Source organism: Amphiura filiformis, chromosome 15 (genome assembly GCF_039555335.1).
Source record: "Amphiura filiformis chromosome 15, Afil_fr2py, whole genome shotgun sequence".
In the NCBI taxonomy this organism is placed as follows: Eukaryota; Metazoa; Echinodermata; class Ophiuroidea; order Amphilepidida; family Amphiuridae; genus Amphiura; species Amphiura filiformis.
In genome coordinates, this window is record NC_092642.1 from 61877165 (window position 1) to 61898722 (window position 21558).

At 36.6% G+C, this 21558-nt stretch overlaps 1 protein-coding gene across 1 annotated transcript in view; it reads left to right on the forward strand.

Annotated features, from left to right (window-relative positions):
- Positions 1-2198: 2198 nt before the first annotated feature.
- LOC140171923 (uncharacterized) overlaps positions 2199-21558 on the forward strand; it is a 34525-nt gene continuing 15165 nt past the window's right edge. Inside the window, exons 1-8 of the mRNA XM_072195271.1 lie at positions 2199-2260; positions 3231-3374; positions 4675-4796; positions 8278-8390; positions 9518-9712; positions 17614-17775; positions 18120-18292; positions 19784-20056. Coding sequence (XP_072051372.1) covers positions 4774-4796; positions 8278-8390; positions 9518-9712; positions 17614-17775; positions 18120-18292; positions 19784-20056 — 939 coding nt within the window. The 5' untranslated portion in view covers positions 2199-2260; positions 3231-3374; positions 4675-4773. The remainder of the gene's footprint in view (positions 2261-3230; positions 3375-4674; positions 4797-8277; positions 8391-9517; positions 9713-17613; positions 17776-18119; positions 18293-19783; positions 20057-21558) is intronic.

Sequence of the window (21558 nt, forward strand, 5' to 3'; positions counted from 1 at the left end):
CCGCCATCATTTTCAAAATTGAAAAACAAATCCCCATTAGGGTTAGCAATTATAACTGTTGCGATGTGGTAGTTCACAGCATCTTACGAATGGTAGTGACCTTTGGCAAAAATTGCATTGATCATTTCATAGCGAGTGTGTAGAAGAATTCAAATATCACAGATATACTTTTGTAGGTTCTGTGGTTCTTGAGTTATGTTAAAGAGGCTGAAATAACAACACTTTTGTAAAACGTACATAACTCATTAACAACAACAAATTTTTCAAAGTATATGATTTGTTGAATGAACTTTTGGAAAGGTCAAAGTGTTATTTTTCAATAATATATTGATTTAGATAATGAAAATTAATTTTTTGACTGCTTCGACCAACAATAACTGGTCCACCCTTGAGTCAATTTGTCGTGGTTGTCAAACAGCAAGATATGTCTTTGTATGCATACATATACAATACAAGAACGTACATGTCAAATTTACACCACCCAGATGTGTATTTTACATAAATACCCTCCTACATTATGAGATAACTCAAAATCTATGCGACAAATCTCAAGACCTATCTTAAAATTATTAGACATTCCTTTAGTTTTGAACATTCCACTAATAACTGAAATCAACATTCAGCTATCAACAATTCTATTATCTCTCCATACGACTCCATACATTTATCATGAATCTGCAAACAATACTTAATATGCTAAATATATGTGTGTTCAATTTTAGAGTGAATACAAATTCTCCATTTTGGAAGATGTTGCCTCTGGTGGTTGTGCTGGTAAATTTGTGGGTACTGTGCATGCGACTGATGCAGACACGGATCCGGACTTTTCCTACCTTCAATATAGTATTATTGGTAAGCTTATCAACTTGAAACAGTTTTGAATAGTTTAATTCAGAAGGGATGTTTTAATAGGTGCTAGTAACAGAGAACTAAATGTAGCTCACATTCAGTTTTGAAAAGAGTAGGGTACTATAATCTGTAGCACTACCTGCCGATCTAACATTGCCTATGATTGGTCAATACATGATATTTTCAATTTAATCACCAATCAGAATGGAGTTTTGCAAATATATCGCCCCAATTTTTTGTGTGGTGAAATTATTCTAACAATGTTGTTGATTGGCACAATTGATAATGAAAACTCCTTTTGACCAATAGGCAGGTAGTTCTCATGGGATTAAAGTAAAATTTCCCCCAGTCTTTTATAAAGTCACCATATGCTGCCTGGTCCAGCAGTGTTTTCTGGGCAGGCAGTTGGACAGGACTGGTGATGTGCTGTATAGCAGGATATTTTGGCGATATTTGTTGTTCTTAATTTAAACTGTTCTGAGCCGCTTTGCAGATTCTTGTATTTGTGGTTTCATATAGTTAAAATGTTTTTGCTTTTGAGTTTAACCCCATGAGAAGTACCTGCTGATTGGCCAAAAAGAAGTTTTCATTATCAATTGGACCAATCAGCAACATCGTTAGAATAATTTCACCGTGCCAAAATATTGGGGTGAATTATTTGTAAAGCTCCATTCTGATTGGTGAATAAAGTGAAGATATCATGTAATTGACCATTCAGAGGCAATGTAAAATCAGCAGGTAGTGCTCAGGGGGTTAAAAGTTATGAAATTAACCACAAAAATTGTGAAAATGAAAACCGCATCAACATTTTCCACTACACGGTAGATGAAGTGGCAGTATATAAAAGTGCAATGTGTATGTAATCAGATCATTTGGATTTAAAGTACCCAGAGTTTAGCGAGTTTTTTGTCATTTAGTTACTGCAATTGGAGAACCTATTTAACAGATGATGTACTTGCAATTTTCAGATGAACCCTACGATTTTACCATTGATGCCAGCAGCGGCATTATTGAAACCACAGCGTGTATTGATCGGGAATCATCAGACTACCAATCGGGACGGGTCGACATCGTCATCAGAGCAGCCAACACTCGAGGAGGCAGTCCCATCTTAGATGCTTCTACAAATGTGCAGATATATATAGGAGACCAGAATGATAATGACCCTGTGTTTCAGCAGGATAGGTACACTGTGTTACTGCCCAGTCTACCACCCAGTTATGAGCTGATTACTGTGAAGGCTGAGGATATTGACCAGGTAGGTACACTGTGTTACTGAGTAGTCTACCACCCAGTACTGAGCTGATTACTGTGAAGGCTGAGGATATTACCAGGTAGGTATACTGTGTTACTGAGTAGTCTACCACCCAGTTATGAGCTGATTACTGTGAAGGCTGAGGATATTGACCAGGTAGGTACACTGTGTTACTGCCCAGTCTACCACCCAGTACTGAGCTGATTACAGTAAAGGCTGAGGATATTGACCAGGTAGGTACACTGTGTTACTGGGTAGTCTACCACTCAGTACTGAGCTGATTACAGTAAAGGCTGAGGATATTGACCAGGAAGGTACACTGTGTTACTGGGTAGTCTACCACCCAGTACTGAGCTGATTACAGTGAAGGCTGAGGATATTGACCAGGTAGGTACACTGTGTTACTGGGTAGTCTACCACCCAGTACTGAGCTGATTACAGTAAAGGCTGAGGATATTGACCAGGAAGGTACACTGTGTTACTGGGTAGTCTACCACCCAGTACTGAGCTGATAACAGTGAAGGCTGAGGATATTGACCAGGTAGGTACACTGTGTTACTGCCCAGTCTACCACCCAGTACTGAGCTGATTACAGTAAAGGCTGAGGATATTGACCAGGTAGGTACACTGTGTTACTGGGTAGTCTACCACTCAGTACTGAGCTGATTACAGTAAAGGCTGAGGATATTGACCAGGTAGGTACACTGTGTTACTGGGTAGTCTACCACCCAGTACTGAGTTGATTATAACAAAGCTTCAACATAAAAAAGTTTTAGGATGTTTTCTCAAAATAATTAGAGCTATCTTAAGAACCACTGAATCAATATGGCTTGTTTATACTCATTTTAATGCATTTGTCATGCTGATTCCAAATATGGTCATGACATTGTACAATTCTGAAATTTTGAATTTTTAAAGAAAATTTGAAACTTGTCATGTGCAGTGGACAACCACATGGAGAGAGTTTAATTGTTATGGGTGGATATCCAAGTGAGCGAAAAAATAATGTAGTGTTGAAGTTAAACTCTTTAATCATGCTTAAACTTGTTTTGCTTCCGAATTTTGATCTGATATCATTCAAGTATGTGTAATAAACTCTTTTCTTTTTCTTTCACTCTATTTTCAGGGTGAGAATAAAGAGCTGTACTATCTCATAGCCCAAGACCAAAAAGGCATCATATATGAGTATTTCACAGTAGATAGAGTGACTGGTGTGGTCAGTACAACACCAACAGCAGATCTACCGCCAAATGACGGACTAGAAGTAACTGTAAGTTATGACGAAACCTCTTTGTGATATTTTGATCCAAGTTGATGAACTTTATTTGAAAGTTATTTTGAGAGTTTATGTAGTTAAAGGTACATTTTGTGATACATAGCCTCATCCCCCCACTTTTCTAATCACAGAGTAGATGAACAATATATAAATTGTTTTATGAGTTCATGTAGTTTAGGTGTATTTTGTGATCCATAGCCACATACCTCACTTTTCTAAAAAATGTTGAGATTTCGATACCACCAAAAACCTCTGGTTACAAAATGTTTTTGTGTAAAAAGTATTTTTGCAGAGATTCATTCGCTTGGCAAAATTATCATCCAATTTGTATTTATGTTCTTTTAACAGAACAAAGTTATAGCACAGTGGCGTATGGAGCAATGTAATATACATAATCATTCAAAACTCACTAATTCAAAATTGGAATCACCTGAAATTTGGGAATAAACTTTTTACATGGATATCTACTGAAACAAACCATGAGTAGAGGACTCTAAAATCACAAATACTCCTTTAAATAATGATCAATGTTGATATCACTGATGTTTTCAATCTTATGGGGTTACTTTAACATATTTGTTCTGTTGCTGTGTTTGTATTGCTCAGGGCCGGATTTACCTTTTGAGGGGCCCTGGGCCAGGCCAAAATTTATTTGACCCCCCCCAACTCACCAAGTGTCCACGCTTTTACATAAGATCAATAGTGTTTATGGATGCATTAAAATTTAGACGAGTTGCATGCAACATTGTGCAATTTTACCTTATTTTGGTTTTTTAAATATTTTTTTCGGCTAAAAGGAAGATGCATAGGGCAATTTTGGGGGCCCAAAATTGTGGGCCCTGGGCCCGGGCCCATCTGGCTGAATGGTAAATCCGGCTCTGGTATTGCTAGTGATAATTATCCCCAGACTTGAGCCAAAAAAGGGATGTTGTGATAGTTTATTCCTTCAGTCTTCAGCTGAAGGTGTCAGTCGCATCAGTTGCTCTGATTAAAAGGTAATAATGCACTACCTTGCAATCATTGAGTTGAACACCCCAACTGTTAGTTTACTGTGCTCCTCTTGCGTTTGGTTGACAAAAACTGTAATAAAACAGCAGTTCTGTGTTCTCATCACTTTTAATTCTATGCTTTACAGCTTTTACAGGCTCATTGTTTGTTAATTACAGCTTCGTGTAGAGCATAGCTGAAATATTTTGCTGTTATAACCTATTGTAATATTTGATACTTTATTTTTGTCCTCCCAATGTTTGCGCTTTTACCAATGTTGAATTCATTTTTTCATATTTCCTGACAGATTATAGTAGAAGCTTGGGACAAGGGTTCACCACCCAGGAGTGACACGACAGAGGTTGCGGTTGCTGTTACACCAGGGTATCTTAACGAACCAATCTTCATGGAAGATGATAGGCAACAAGCGTAAGTGTATTTTACAGTTTCCATTTAATGCTCTGCATGCTAGCCATGTTTTGAGGTATTTTCTTAAAATATCTAGAGCTATCCAAAGAACCACTGAACCAATACTAGGCTTGTTTGTACTCATTTTAATGCATTTTGCATGCTGATTCCAAATATGGGCATGACAATTTACAATTCTGAAATTTTTGAATTTTGACTTTTTTTAAAACTTGTCGTCTGCAGTCGACACCCGCATGGAGAGAGTTAATCATCTCCAAAATAGGATGGGATGGAATATGTTGGAAATTTATTGTTGAGTTGAAATAACAATATTTATTCAACTATATTTACTGTTTTAATGGTTATAATTTAAATTTTAAGTTCCAAGTTTCAATCTTTATTAAGAAAAGTTGCAAAAGAATTTCAAAATCACTTGGATGATAATGTTAATGTTAACCCCTGTTTTCACAAATATCAACTCAAATTTGCATTGTAGTGAGAAAATTTGACTTTTACCATTCGAGTAAATGCTGTCAAAACCGATAGTGTAAGGGCGGTTAGTGCTGTGTAATCGAATAAAGCACAGTCCATGTGTGTGTGTGACATATTTCCATCCCTGGATTGGAAAAACATTAAATTTCATTGGGTAATTCCAAAAAGTTTGAGCTATCTTCTGATATCAAAACCTCAATTTTGATGAGGATAAAGATGTAAATTTTGCTGACGAGGGCACCCTCGATATTTTTCAAAATGCTGTTTTTTTACACGATTGTAATGTATTTTATTAAATTAACATACCCTGCAAAAATCAACACTTTCGATACTGTAGTTTTGTCAAAATCCACAGGAACTATCATTTAATTATTACAATGGAAATTTTAGTTGAGCGCACACGCTGTGTTCATAACATGGCATGCGGGATCGTCATACACATATCAAAAGACTGTGCCGTAGCACAACCGATGAGAGTGACACGCATTGGCGACATCGGCACTGGTATTAAATTTCCACTTGCTTTGCCTTGCCTTCGAGTTGTTTGCTCAAAATTAAAAGGGGACATATTTGACCATACTTTTGTGGAAAAGAAATATTATCTATTTTTATGGAAATGTAACAATATGGCTTTAAGTGAAGCTGGTGATCTGATCACCCAGCTTTAGAAATGATTGTAGTGATACACTATGGACCACAATGGCCTCATCCCAATGGCATAGTTCATTGACCTCAATTACACAATCATAGTGCAAAATTTGACCTCAAGTTCCAGAGTATGAGTTTTTGTACTTAAAATTTCAAAGGCCATGCAATGAATGTACTGAATGTATTGGGGTTAAAGAACTGTGCCCTGATAGATGAGCATGTTGTGGATCCTAGTGATACCAGTTATTTTGTCAATTCCTTTATTTTCATTATTACTTGCCTTTTTCAGTTGCCTCCTAGCTTTCACATCATGCTGCTGTATCTAGCTTATCAGCTATTCATATCATGCTTGGCTACCATTATTATGCTATTGCTACTGTGACATCATTCATCACTGACCAGGTAACGTTACTGTGTGGCGTCAATGTATACAGTCTATAATATCGAATTGATTAATTCGAATTAAACAATTCATCGAGTGGCAATGGGCAGTGCCATTAGACATGTTACAAGACTACCAAGAGACAGGTGATGGCCTGTACACACACAAAAGAATAGGCACTTTTTTGATAATTTTCATCAGGGTTACTCAAAACTTACCTAGCTAATTTATTATACAGCAGGGGTCTCTGCCTTTTTAATATGTTATGAAAATATTAATTTAGAAATTATTTACCGATGGCAATAAAAATCCATTGACGGAAAGTCTTGTTATGTTCTCACAAACTTAGAAAAAAATCCAAAATTTAGGTCTAAAATTCAAAAGCACAGGAAGACCACCCACAGCATTGAGGTCACCTTTCCAGACTTCCGGTCTACTGCTACTAGTGCCAGCATCAATGAATTGTTTAAAACGAATTAATAAATTTGGTATTATAGACTGATGTATATGAGGCTTTTTCTGGAATATGGAAATGCTCTGAGCATGTTTTCAATAACTTAATTGAGTAGGGCAAAGTACACTGATCAATATGCTTTTTGCTTGAAGCAAATCGGACATAAATTTTTAATAATGCATCAATTTATATTTTCTTTGTATCTTATTGTTTTGATCAATTCAGCATCAAAGTGGTTACGTAATTCTCTTGGTTACCGGATCATGCTATTTTGGTATGCCTTTGAGTGCCATATACTTTGTGTGGTGATTGTTTATTTTGAAAACTGTATGTCTGATTTGCTTCAAAATGCCTCAAATACCACCTCAAAGCTCACGAGTGGTTTGAAAACAAATGCGAAATGCACTTTTTTTTTTTTTATTCCGAATTTTTTCATGGTATTTGGAGAAAAATATCTAAATTTCGCCGAATTTTTCTGGAAAAACTAAAAAAAAAAATTTTTTGTAATAGAAAAAAAATCTGTATTTCTTTTTTTCCAAATCTCACGATTTTACAAATGCGCGCGCGAGCTTTGAGACAAACCTTTTTTTTTTGGCCTTATAATAAAAAAGTATTCTCATTGCGAATTATGAACTGTTGAAACACATAAATGCTATGAGCTATTGCAATCACTCGCAGTCATTGTGCTTAAATAAGCATGAACATGAGCTGCAGCATCCAGTCAGTAAACAGTCGTCTTAGGGCATTTAAATAAAGGTGCTGACATTACAGCGTCTAGGCAGGGAGTCTGGAGAAGTGACCTTTGGCACAGCGGGGGGTCAATTGTATTTCAATTGGAAACGCTGGATGCGCATGTCCAAATTTTCTAGCAAATTTGTCATTTTTTTACAACTTTAAAAATTTTGTTCTTGAAAACATACTAAAAAAACAGAATCCCCAATGTATAATTAATTTGCCTATTAAATTTTCAGCAATTTAGCATTGTAGCACATCTACTGATCACGTGGTGGTCTTGGTATGGCGGCCCCCATGGGTCACGTGGGCATTAAATTTAGTGCCTTTTATTTAATACCCTATGGTAACTGGTAAAGTCAGAGGCAAATATCTGATCCTTTAATTTTGTTGAGAATAGATGAATCTAATTTCATGCATTCCTACACCTCAATGGCAGCCATAGCAGGGTCCTGCCTGGGTCTATCCCAGCTTAATGTGAAATGATGCGGCCTCGGCGGGAATTTTAAACTGCATTCCATCACCCGTGTTACACGTAGACAAAAGAATGATGAAAGTTTACAACACAATACGCTATAACATCGATTTTTAAGCGGCTTTAATTCACCTAATTGGGCAGTCACAACACCAGTTTGGTGCAGGGGGACCCAGTGAGTAATGGCTGAATGAATTCTGACCATCACTTAGCTCGTTGGATTTGTCTATTACCCCATTTTGAGTAACCTTTTGCAGTCTCAATGTTGGCGCATATTCAGAACTGTTGCCTAATTCTTTAAAAAAAAATTTCCATTTAGAATGGCTTTCATCGAAAATAAACAACCAATGCAGGAATGCTTCAACTTCACATCGCCACTATATGATGAATCTTTAGTCCTGGTCTACACTATAGTTAATGATACCAGTGGAGGTGAGTACTAGATACCATAGGCTTAGACATACAGGGTCACATTCCATACCTTTGACCCCAAATCTGTGTTTACCCCATAGGCCCGGGCTATAGCTAAGGTTAATGTCCAAATCTCATTATTATACCATGTAATCTTTTAGGAGCCAAATCTGATTATACCCCTATATGCACCTAATGCTAGAGCCTTTTTGGCATTATTCTGATGATGGGTAAATTTTCACAGGAAAATTTTCTGAACATGTGACCAATGCGTATCAATGTGAGTGTAACCTCGAGCGTGATCCTCGCTATTCAAGTCATAGTAATTTTGAATTGGAATAGTATTATTGGCCGAAATATCGATAGAAATTCGTGCATTGCAAATTTATTGAATATTATGCAATCTTAATCTTTTCACAATATCATCAAAACGTAATTTCAAAAAATTAATATATACCTACGGAAACTCTTACCATAATATTATTAACTTGCGACAAGTAACTTATTTTGCATGAAAGGAGGAATTCTTCCTATTCAAATACATTGGAAGACCACCCACTGTGCTCAGGCTAATAATATGTCTATGCCCATGGGTGTCACGGGTCCAGAAAATTTTCCCGTGAAATTTACCTATTAATTTTGACTGCTGTAGGCTTAGACATAGAGAAGAATGTATCTAAACCCTGACCCTTGAGGGGAGACAATCATGCTGAGAGAGGGAGGTGTGCTTGTTTTGTGGGTGTGGCATTGGGCAAGAAGAGGGGGCACAACATTATTAACCCTAACGCTACCATACTGGGCATGAAATGACTGCAAGACCATGCATCCCACATGATCCGATTTTGTAATCATGCCAAACTGCGTATAGGCGCGAAGCCATTGGCCGGGCGATGATCACATGTATGGCTTGCTATACCCGTTCTGCTGGTTGGCACCTGAGGGGTCATATCCCGGGTGGGGAAAATAACTTTTGCAGCATACATAGGCCTAGCAGGTGTGTTAATGGGGGACTGGCAGGCACTTTCGCTCAAGCATGGTTACTGGTTGTCAATTATGTCATGGGCTGGTAACTAATCTATTTGACTATTTTTCTTTTTGAGCTAAAATTATCACATTTCTTTCCAATTTTGTTCAATATTTTTTTACAGGTCAAATCGATCTTCGATGCCATATCGAGCCAATACTGTGTAACCATCATATTTTAGACCGTGAAGAAGGGGACAAATATGTTATGGTGATAGAAGCGAATACTTGTGACCCAAAAGTATTTGACTGTGGATCGTGTGAGACAGGCCAAGCTGGACCTGGAAGAGTGTCACGCAATGTGGACCAAACTGCCAATGGTAAGAATTTCTACCTGATTTTGTGTGATTTTAGCATCTGTGTAACATGGTATCATTAGATGAGAGAATAAATTTAATCTATTCAACCAGATTAACGTACCTTGGAGCAACCAACGTTGCGGCCAGTACCACTGACCTTCAGCTGGGTTGTGATGTTATACACCTTGAGACCCGATGACGCCACCCTGTGACGCATTTGGCTCTTGGTAGAGTTCTGATGGTTCTGTCCCAGGCGGGTGAGAGGTTGTTTCTGAGTCCTCCACCACGGTTGAGGGATGGTTGTTCTGCTCGCACCCAGATGGCTTCTTTTACTCCCCGTTCGTACCATTATCATTAGATCGCGAAGAAGGAGACACTGGAACACAAAAACACTGACGGTAAGAAAGTTCCATGTGATTTAGTGTGGTTTTAGCCAAAGTCCCTTCTATGTAACATAGTAGCATTAGATCATCAAGAAGCAGATAGTGGAGCCTAGGCATGCTGTATTATACTGTCACGGAAAGTGGACCAAACTGCCGAAGGTAAGAATTCAAACTTGATTTGGTTCCCGTGATTTGGGGGTTTTTTTACCAAAAATTCTGTACTGTGTAACATGGTACCATTAGGTTGTTAAGGAGAAAGTGTGGAGTGGGAGAGTCTGGGCAAGCTGTACTATATACTGTCACGAAATAATGGACCAACCTGCCGGAAAATAACAATTTGGTCTTTTAGCCAGAGCCCATTCAGTGTAACATAAGGTGACAACTTTGTTATAGTGATGGAAACCAATAGACATGACCCTTCAGTTACTGACAGTGGAACATATGAGACAGGACAAGCTGGACTCAGAAAAGTGTCTCAGATTGTGGACCAAACTGAGGAAGCACAAGTTTAACAAACAAATAATTTTGCTCATTATTAGAACCATGTTAGAGCGCCACCACACAGAGAAAGGTGGTACCACTTAATAAACTGCTCAAATAAAGAAAGTCCGCAGTCATGTAACTCGTCCTACTTCAAAACCTGATCTTGTTATGGCAATTTGATTGATACGGTCGTGTGCAGGATCTTGTTAGCTCTAATTTGATACCAAATTTACTACCAAACACTCAACAGTAAGAAGGATTGATACCAGTTTATGGCATTTGGTGCATTTTCAAAAGTTGCAAATCAAAACGATACACGCGGTCGAAATTGCTTAAGCGTGGCAAAGTAGTCAAGCTTGTTTTCCCACCATGAACCCATATCGACTATCCCAAGGGCGCGCTTTATTCAATTGTTAATTTAAAACGCATGGATTGTTACAGTGCTTTACTGATGAATACTAGGGCACGATCGATCGATATGACCAAGCGGTTGTTTCGGCTATGTTAATGGTCGTATTGCCATTCACCTACAGATCCGCGTGCTCGCTTTTTAATTTGCAACTTTTGAAAATGCACCAAATTTCATATACAGGTATCAATCTCTGTGAATTTAGAACTTTGGGTACCAAATTTGGTATCAAATTGGAGCTAACAAGATTCTGCACACGACTTTATCAATCAAATTGTCATAACAAAATCAGGTTTTGATGTAGAACGGGTTACATGACTGCGGACTTTCTTTATTTGAGCAGTTTATATTGGCTTCATTAGGTTCTATAGTAATACTGTGAGGAAAATCAATTTACAGCAACCCAAATTGACATTCAATGGGCCCACTTGAGTGTCCAATTTTAGGCCCCGCCCACTAAATGTCCCTATGTTGAACGCATAGTAGAAAGTTTGATATTGGTAATTTGGATATATTCATTAATGATATTGTTTAAGAGAATTAGCGAATGGGAAAGTTTGTTTGATGGCATGTTTGGTTCATGTGAACTCTGATCTAGCTCCTGAACAGTTTTGGTGACGCTGATGTACTGGAGTGCTGAGTAGGAGGACGTTGAAGTTTCATGTGGCAAATAACATGAAATAAACTTATTATTTCTCCATTTTGATTTGAAATATTAAGTCAACTTATATTCATGGAGTTTCTTTGATTATTCAAGAGCAGAATGATACCATGTTTGTGAAAATGGGTGCAGCAGTTTTTCTGAAATCATTTCATTTCGAAAGTCTTATCGACACCATGATGAACCAGTTTTGCATAGCAACGTATGATTGTGTACAGTAAATAATTTTAAGCGTACTTCATTATCATGATTATCAAGCTACATGCTTGCAGAAAGCAAAACTATGACAAATACAAGTTAGTTGTACTTTTGTTTTCTGTTATTAACTGATTTTAGCACGCAATAAGCGTAAAAAGTTAGTGTCAAACATTGTCAGAGGTAGGTGTTGACTAAATGCTGTGTTAAATTGTGTTGATTGATTTATGGATTGACTTGTGTAGCATGTACATATGTACCAGAGAAGATGTAATAAAGAGGAGGTTGATCCAGCTATCCTCAAACAATATGTGTGTGAGACGGCTCATTCAAAGTAAATGATGATCACCCTATTTAGCCGCTTATACAATAGAATACCACAATGGGGTTTGAACCTGCGATGGGTGTGATACACAAGTTACAGCTAACTGATTTTAGGGATAGGTCAGTGCGTGCTTGTCGTCATGCCATGCATACCATGCATGCAGACCCTGTCATCTAGTCAGATTTCAGATAAAATATGACTGAAGTTCCATGGCAAATTATAATTTTTGCTGCTAGTTGCCACTTTCAGCCTCTGTTATTTATGATAGAGAATGTTTTCAATTATCAGAATATCTTTACTAGGTTTGCAGGAAATGACAGGAACATACATTAAAAAAATAAAATGGAAATAATCAACAATCATCACCTCTGTAAAAAATCCTAAAAATGTCTTCTTTAGAAATTTATATATTTACCAAAAAGGGCGGATTTGGTGGGATATTTTACAACACTCGATTTCTTTCTTGTATTATCCACATGTGGTATCCCATCCAAGCAGCAGGTCCTTAACACACGCGTTTCATAATTTTCAACAAATTCTCTATAGAAACATTGGAAATATTTCCAATTATGAAATGAAAATCGGTCAACCATGGGCGATCACACACATAACATCATAGGATATTTCAGGTGGATGTCTAACTACTTGAGAATAAAGGACTATGAATAGATACGACAGGATTACCTCCCGGATTACCTACGGGATTATCTTAAGGGATCCAAAATGAGCGTTTATTGCGTTTCGACAGTATTTTTTGTAGGACATGAGAGCACCTCATCAGACCTATCGAATTGCATTCTGAATACGAAGCATGTCTTTCTGATATAAAATAATTTTCATTTTTTTAAAATCACAATATAATACTTATAATATAATATATAATAATATTTTTCAAATTTTTGATATATAACAGTCCTCGAAGTAAATTATATAAATCTAATGATATATTCTTAAAGTGTATGTAGTAGGGAAAAAGCCGACGGTCAATTGAAAATTTTGACATTTCATATTGAAGATATGGATTTTTTCCCCAAAAGACCTAATTTTTTTGGTGTTTTGGGAAAAAAAATCCATATCTTCAATAATGAAAGGTCAAAATTGTCAATTGATCGTCGGCTTTTCATCCCACCTACATACACTTTAAGTATAAATCATCAGATTTATAAAGTTTACTTCAAGTACTGTTAAATATCAAAAATATCAATTTTTAATGATTTGCCATAAAATGTGTATTAAATTGCGAATTTCAAAAATCAAAATTATTTGATATCAGAATGACATTCTTCAGATTCAGAATGCAATTCGATATGTCTGATGTGCTCTAATGTCCCAAAATAAATACTGTCCAAACGCTCATACCCCAGCCCTTAAGTATATAATTCCGTTGACTCTCCTCTCTGCATATCCATGCACAACACACACAGTGGTCATGTATTGAGTAGTTGCTTCAATGCTCATGTAACAATTTTGAGGTCAATGTTTATTCACAGACACGTTGCTGCTGTATACATGTAGTACTAGTAGGCCATGACCCTACATGAATTTTACAAGACATTTCTAATTAGGCCTACTTTAAATGTTATATTTTAAAACTAGTTTTTGATTTATGTGCATTGAAACATCATAGGCCTTGTTTTTACCCATATAATTATTTGACGCAAGCTGTGATAAATGCAGAAATTAAAAATGTAGAAAATGCTTTCTTACTCATGAAATTTTCATTATTCATATATTAATTTTAATCAAAATAAAAATAATATGAGAAAGTGCAAAGAAAGGAAATAACTGAGGGTAGCAAAACTATCATGCAGCAATAGAGGCCTTGCATGTGATGTATCATCCCGTAAATATGGCGGACTACACAAATGCATTCAACAAAAGCCTGATTGCAATCTACCGTGACAGTTCGTCTCGCTCATATAACCCTGCACTACGATCGAATAGGTTGATGACAACATTTGATTGAATGGACTGCACTCCGCCATAACTACGGTGAAGGACACCGGTTCAAATCCTTTGTTTGGAGCCAATCGATAAAAGAATGCAGGGCCTCTATATAGGACTGTGAAAAGTTAATAAAGCAATATTATGGACATCTTGTGTGTTTGCTAGTGTAAAAATCAATATTGATCTTTCCACATTCTATTGTTATCAAGTTCAGTGTACCGGATAAATTATTGATCACAAAAAGTTTTTATTGACCACATAGTAAGCATGACTTCAGAACTGGCAACTTAGCAACAAGTTGTTTCACAGTCAAGTGAGCATTATGCAAATGTGGCTTCCTAGTCTTCAATGTAGGTGTCAATCATATGTGTGTAGTGAGGCGTGGGTGAAGATAGGCCAAATAAAATGAACACTCCTAAAACTTGTGGAAGGTAAGAATGTCCACTTGATTTAGTGTGGTTTTAGCCAGAACCCATTCTGTGTAACATTGTATCATTAGATGGTTAGTAGTATTGAAGAAGATAGTGGAAAGTGAGAGCCTAAGCAAACTGTGTTGTACTGTCATGGAATGTAGACCAAACCCCCAAAGGTAAGAATTCCCAATAGATTTGGTGGTGTTTTAGCCAGAGCCCATTCTGTGTTACATGGTATCATTAGATTGGCTTTGTTATAGTGATAGAGTCCAATGCACATGACCCTTCAGTTACTGACTTTGGAACGTGTGAGTAAGGGCAAACTGGACTCAGAAGAGTGTCAGGTAATGTGGAAAAAAAGAAGTTTAATCCACCACCCATTAGTTTACTCATACATTGCTGAGGATTAGGCAAATTTCTACATGAAAAATAAAAACAAAAGCATTGTTAATTATTTAGCCTGTATAAGGTGAGAAGGGGATATCTTATCAAAGAATTATTCATTTGTTCAATTTAATTGTGTCATAACATCATTGTACCTCTCGTCGTCCATTATTCCATAGTGGCGTATAGTGGGCGCCAGCGAATAAACAACTTTTCGAGAAAATCGGGTTTGAAGAAATGCCAATTTAAAATCGAGTTGTGTAAATCAGACATTCATTATATTTTGTAAATGATGTGAAATTTCTGTAGTAAACTAAATAAATTTTATTGTTATATATTTTTCAAAAGAAATAAATACATACTATTGCTGGCAAACTGACAATAAAACTATACGTCACTATGGAAAAGCGAACAAAACGCAATACCCTAACCTTACGTTAACCGTGCATACCTCGGTCGCCGTGTAATCCCTATGGCGTTACTTTTAAATCGTTCAGTATTCCATAGTGGCGTATAGGTCCGATCGCGTCGCCACTATGACATACGATGTTTTTCATTTTTGCCAATATTTCATAATTATAAAATGTGTATAAAAAGTGGCGTATGGTCGATACGCCACTATGGAATACAAAAAATGCCACTTTGTAACTATACGCCACATTTAATTAATTAATTACTAATCAATTAGCTAATTATGACTGATGAGACTTAGAAAAATGAAAGAGAACATCATTAAAAACATATGTGCCAATTTTCAAAAAATGACCAAAAATCACTATACGCCACTATGGAATACAGCCGACGAGTGATGCATATATATACACCACGGTTGTTTGATGTGATCATTTATTAGTTTTTCAAACAAAATGTCATGCAGTACCTAATTTTAGACTTAAACAGCTAAAAGCGGTGTCATGCTAATGTATACAGATGCTTTTGGTCCTTTTCAACTTTAATTTCCACATATTTACAACATTATTCACGTTCAAATCATTTTTTAAAGCTTTTTCGGATATAAAATGTATCTATTTATGACAAGTTTGGTGGCGCTACTTAGTTACTGGAAATTACCCTTTCAAGCTTTTATTACCAATAATTCTTTTTCTTTGTTGATGTTTATAAAATTTCTTTGTTACTTATTTCACCTATTCTATCTGTTTTATTGGCAGTATTGATTACCAACCCCTTCCAAATAATGAAATATGATTTAGGATAAATAGCGCCATCTATAGTTTGCATTTTCTTAAAAATGAAGCCAATTCTATATACATCAAACAACCGTGGATGTACGCCATGGTTCAAAATACTGGGACAAATTGACCAGAAATTACTATGTGCACTTTCTTTTTGGCCTTGTTTTCACCCATCTAAGCATTTCAAATGTTACACTCTTTAAAATATGGGCTCAAATATGCACTGACTAAAAATAAATTGACCCCTTTTCAATGCAATCAACAACTTTTGTAGTCAAATTTGACCCTGCACAGGGCCAAAAAGAACCCAAAAAGGGGTCATATTTGACCCAGCAAGCAACTGTCAAATGAATACATGAATACAAAACCCACCCAAGTCCATGGGAAGTGATTTTGAGAGAAAAACCTGTGTATCATTTTAATTCCTTCAGTTAGATTTACCTGGTCAATATGGTAAGTTTTAAGTGCAAATGAGTGGGTTAAACTGTATTAAGTATGACGATTAGCATTTCAGGGACTTCGTGGGGTTCATTTTAAATTTTGGACTTGGGTGGTTTTTTTGAATCATATACAAAGACAACAATGTTTGAATGAGATTACCACTAGTCCGATACTCCAAAATAAAGCACACAGGTATGTATAATGTTGGTAAGCATTCTGCCATGTAATATAAACCACACACTTTCCTTTATTAAACCCATTTTTTCCCCAAAAGTCACTCTCCAGCAATGAATGTGTTACAAGCGGACTTTTATACATACTGGATTTCAATCAATGTGCTACAAGACTCAAATCATGGACTTGGGTTGATTCTTTCATACATGCTATTTTTCACATGCTCAATAGACACAGAGGATGAATTTGAGTTGTTCTTTCAAACATATGACATGCCTATGTATAGCAACACTTTCCCATGCTTAACTCAAATTGTGCCAAAGTATGGACTTGGGTGGGTTTTGTATTCATATTGATACAAAGGGTGTTGGCTCTTATTCAAGATGTTCCCTGTACGCGAATGAGACAGTTTACGCTCTGTAGATTTCGGGCTTGCTCTTTGTTATGTTAAACCTTCAAGGCCGTTTCTACACTGGTGAATGAGCATGAAAAGAGTGTATCCCATGACTATTTGGTGTGGACTAAATATCACATTAGTGTACTCAGGGAATAATGACCTAATAATTACAATGCCTTTGACTACGGAGGGTGTAATGGTAATGAGAATAATTTCCTGACAAAAGAAGAATGCCAAAACAGATGTGATAGTAGTCATCATATAGACCTGAATAATTACTACACCTTTGTTTTACTTCTCATGTAGAAATTTGCCTTCAACCCATTGAGATAGGTCCTTGCGAAGCACTTATCCCACGCTGGGCTCACGACAGTGATCTGGGACAGTGTGTTCAATTTAACTATGGGGGTGTGAAGGAAATAAGAATAATTTCCTCACAAAAGAAGAATACCAAAACAGATAAGCATGATATAGACCCGAATAATTACTACACCTTTGTGTTTTATTTCTCATGTAGAAATATGTCTTCAACCCATTGAGGTAGGTCCTTGCGAAGCACTCATTCCACGCTGGGCTCATGACAATGATCTGGGACAGTGTGTTCAATTTAACTACGGCGGGTGTGATGGTAATGAGAATAATTTCCTCACAAAAGAAGAATGCCAAACCAAATGTAATGGTAAGTATAGGTGCATTGGTAGTCATTTAAGCAAAACAAAAATACAGAACTAAATGTTTTGAATAAAAAAATGGTTTGCTAGGAATTTCAATCCTAATTCTTCATTGAACACACTGTCCCAGATTAATGTCATGAGTCCAGCATGGGATAAGTGCATCACAAGGACCTAATTCAATGGGTAGAAATTACAAAAGGGACAATAACAGTCACTAAAATTCACTTGTCACAAGTCTTGAGCATTCAAAATCATATATAGGCCTGTTAGGCTTACATATCACTCTTTTGCCTTTATTTCATAATAGCTATAAATAATATAAAGCTTTGATATTACTTTTCTGTTTCAGTGCAACCTAGTCCTGTTGCTGTAGCATCAAATCAAATGGTCATGGATATTGCTGTGAGGGACATCAACGACGAAAGACCCCAAACAACAGGATTCATTCCAGGTCTACCGAAGAAGTTCTGGATTGGTATCGCTGATAATGTGGCTTATAATTCCACCGTGTTCAAGATTGATGTAAGTTTGTATCTTAAACTCTCTTCACGCGGGTGTTGACTGCAGACGACATGTTTCAATTTCATTTTTAATTCAAAAATTTCAGAAATTTAAATTTTCATGATCATATTTGGAATCAGCATGAAAAATGCATTAAAATGAGTACAGTTGTTCTTAAGATAGCTCGATATTTTGAGAAAATATTTCAAAACTTCAATTTTTTTCCGTTGAAGCGCATGGCTAGCACGCAGAGCATTAAAGGCCGCTATAAATATCTGGAAAACACCTAAAGTTAGGAGCTATGTAAAGTTTGTTAGTATAGAGGTGAACAATAACTAAACATTGGCTTGATTATATTTTAAGCCTACTTAATTGGGTTACCCTTGAAAGTTTGCCTGGTCAACTGGATTCCTCTTTAAGGCTGTGTATTTTCATGTTCAAACTGATGTTCTTTTATTAGAATCTGCCATTTTCTTGGTGAACAGATTTTTTTCATAATATTTGCAATAATTTAATTTAGGAACTATTTGTCGACTGAAATAATCTGTTCACATAATCCCAAACACTAGTTATCGATACATAAACTTTAAGTTCACCAACATATCAAAACCTTTCTATGTGAAAAGTAACATGTTTTTTACCCAAAATAATATTCACTACACAATGAAAAGCAATAGTGACCTTGACGAACGCGAGCTGTGTGGAGTCATGCTGAAATATGAGATCATATAGTCTACGCAAAGTCTACGCTTGGTCGTATTTCACGTAATGCGAATTATGCTGTGCCATATATAGGCTGTGACTAAGACTGGCAGACCCAGCGAGTTATCGAAGGGACTAGAATTGACTTCTGATTAGGGGTACCCATAGTTTTTGTATGCGCGTGAGACTAAATTCAGGTCTATCATAACCATTTTAGATGACCATTAGGGAAAATGTCTATACAGTCGATTAACCCGAAAACATTTTTAATAACGCGGCGCTATTTCGTAGAGTGACTGTTGGAACAGGGCAGGTTTGACAGGAAAACCCAGAAAAACTTGATCTCACGCAGGGAAAGGAACAAAATGAGTGAAAAGATGGAATAAATAAAAAATTCAGGCAGGTTTATGGAAGCACCTACAGCTTCAAAAAAATAATTTTAGGGTTAAAGAATATCTCAAGGTAATATAAACGTGGGTATAGAATTCTGAGTTCACTAGTTCAAATTGACGGCGATTTAAAGAAAAATTTGGTCATTTTTAGCCAGTTTTCTGTTGCGTTTTGAATGGCCAAGTCTGCCGTGAATTCACTGATTCTGAAATGTTACTAAAGGTTTTGATATGATTTGGCGTTGGAACTTTCAAACCACAAATCACCATGAATGTCCTTGGAGTCACATTCTTTAATGCTAATATGTCTGCCCCCATTTGCCCATTAATGTTGACTATTATTCATTGATGTCAGCAGTAAGAAATATATGACTGTTTGTATATCCATTTTAAAATGTTCCCATTGTTCTTTTTATAACAGGCTACTGACCGTGACGTGAACCACTCCTTGGTGTACAATCTCGAAGTCTACCAATCCCCATCACTACAAAACATCAAATGTGTAGATTTACCCTTATTAAAACTCAGCGACCAGGGCAATCTGCTCTCAAGAGATGCGGTGTATAGCTACTTGCTTGTAAATCAGACGGATATTTGGGTGGAACAACTGTTCTGTGAATATGTTGTGACTGTGACTGATGTAAACACAGATCCAGATTATCCAGAAATGAGATCTGTGTCCATACCAACCAAGGTAGGATAATAGATATGGATGTTTATTATGTCATGTTCTTTTTCCTCGTTTGGTTGTAGCTTTATTAAATTTTGCTCCACAATGTGCCTTACACAGTACTACTGGAGCACTATAACTTTATTGTTGTTTGTTAGGGTAGAGGTTAGGGTTGGTGCTCCCGGAGCACTATTTGTCGACAATAAATCAATTTTATGTGCTATAATTGAGCTTTTCCAGTTAAAATTCATACACCCCCTATGGAAGACATGACCTTAATCTTCCACACAGGGAGTGTGACTTTAAAATGGGGTCACCTGAATGAGTGACTTGAATGAGTGACTCCAGTTTAAATCTAAACCTTATGTGTGGGAGTCTGAGATTAAGGTCATGTCTTCCACAGGGGGTATGGATTTCAACTGGAATAGCACATTCCCAGTAAATTTAGGCCTAAAAATTGTTTGATTGATGTAACATTAAAAAAAATTGGGGTAGGTCGGTTGGCAATTTTTAAAAAAATTATCATTATTTTTTTTACATACACATTTTAAGCTGTAAATTGCGTATAATTTTAGGCCTTGGAACTTTTTTTTTTTTTTTTTTTTTTTTTTTTTCATTTTTTTTAAAATAAAAAAAAATTTTGGTAAAAAAAAAGAAAAAGAAGTCTAGGGTCGGGCATATTTTTAGGGTCGGTCGGGTTACCCCAATCAAACAATTTTTTTAGGCCTTTTCAGCTGAAGATCCATTATAGAATATGGAAAGATAAATTAAAAACAAGGAATCAAATGTTAAGGGATGAGCCTATAGGAATAACGACCAAACAAAGAAATTCTTGTTTATGCATTAATATTGTAGTCTTTCAACCCTTTCACAACTTCAGCTGTGTAACTTACAAAAATTCCCGCTAAAAAGTGGTTCTTTTAATTTTAGAAAATACATTAATAATCGCATTGGACTTTTCGTACTGATCGTACTATAGTGACCACCAGCCTATAATGTTCTAATCACACTATAGACTGGGATTACATTTGACGTCATTGCCAGGCAATTGGTCTCTATTGTTCCTTGCCCGGAAATATGCCCACGCAGTCAGGGACCGTGCTTTTAAAACACCCGCCAGATCACAATAAGGCCATTGAACTGTGTAGTGGCCATACGTACTCGATGAAGTATAACGGTAGCACGTTCCCTTACCGACTCATTATTAATGTGTGGAAAGGGGTCAGGGGCGGTATTCTGATCATTCTAATCCTTTCTTTTGAGGTCAATAGATAAAAGAAAGGCCTTGAACACAGGTGCTTGGTTGTAGATAATATTTAATCATCAAAGCTGCTGGCATAAGAAATTTCGAGGAGGCAGCGCTTATCATTTCTTGTAATCACAATCTAATGTGGTACTCACTACATATAGAAGGCCGGGCGGGTCTGCAAATTAGTGCATGAAGCTAGTAAAGATATAGCTTCATGTTCAGTTTAATCAATTAAAATACTATGGCTGGATATCAAAAAAATCGTGAGGCATTCTTT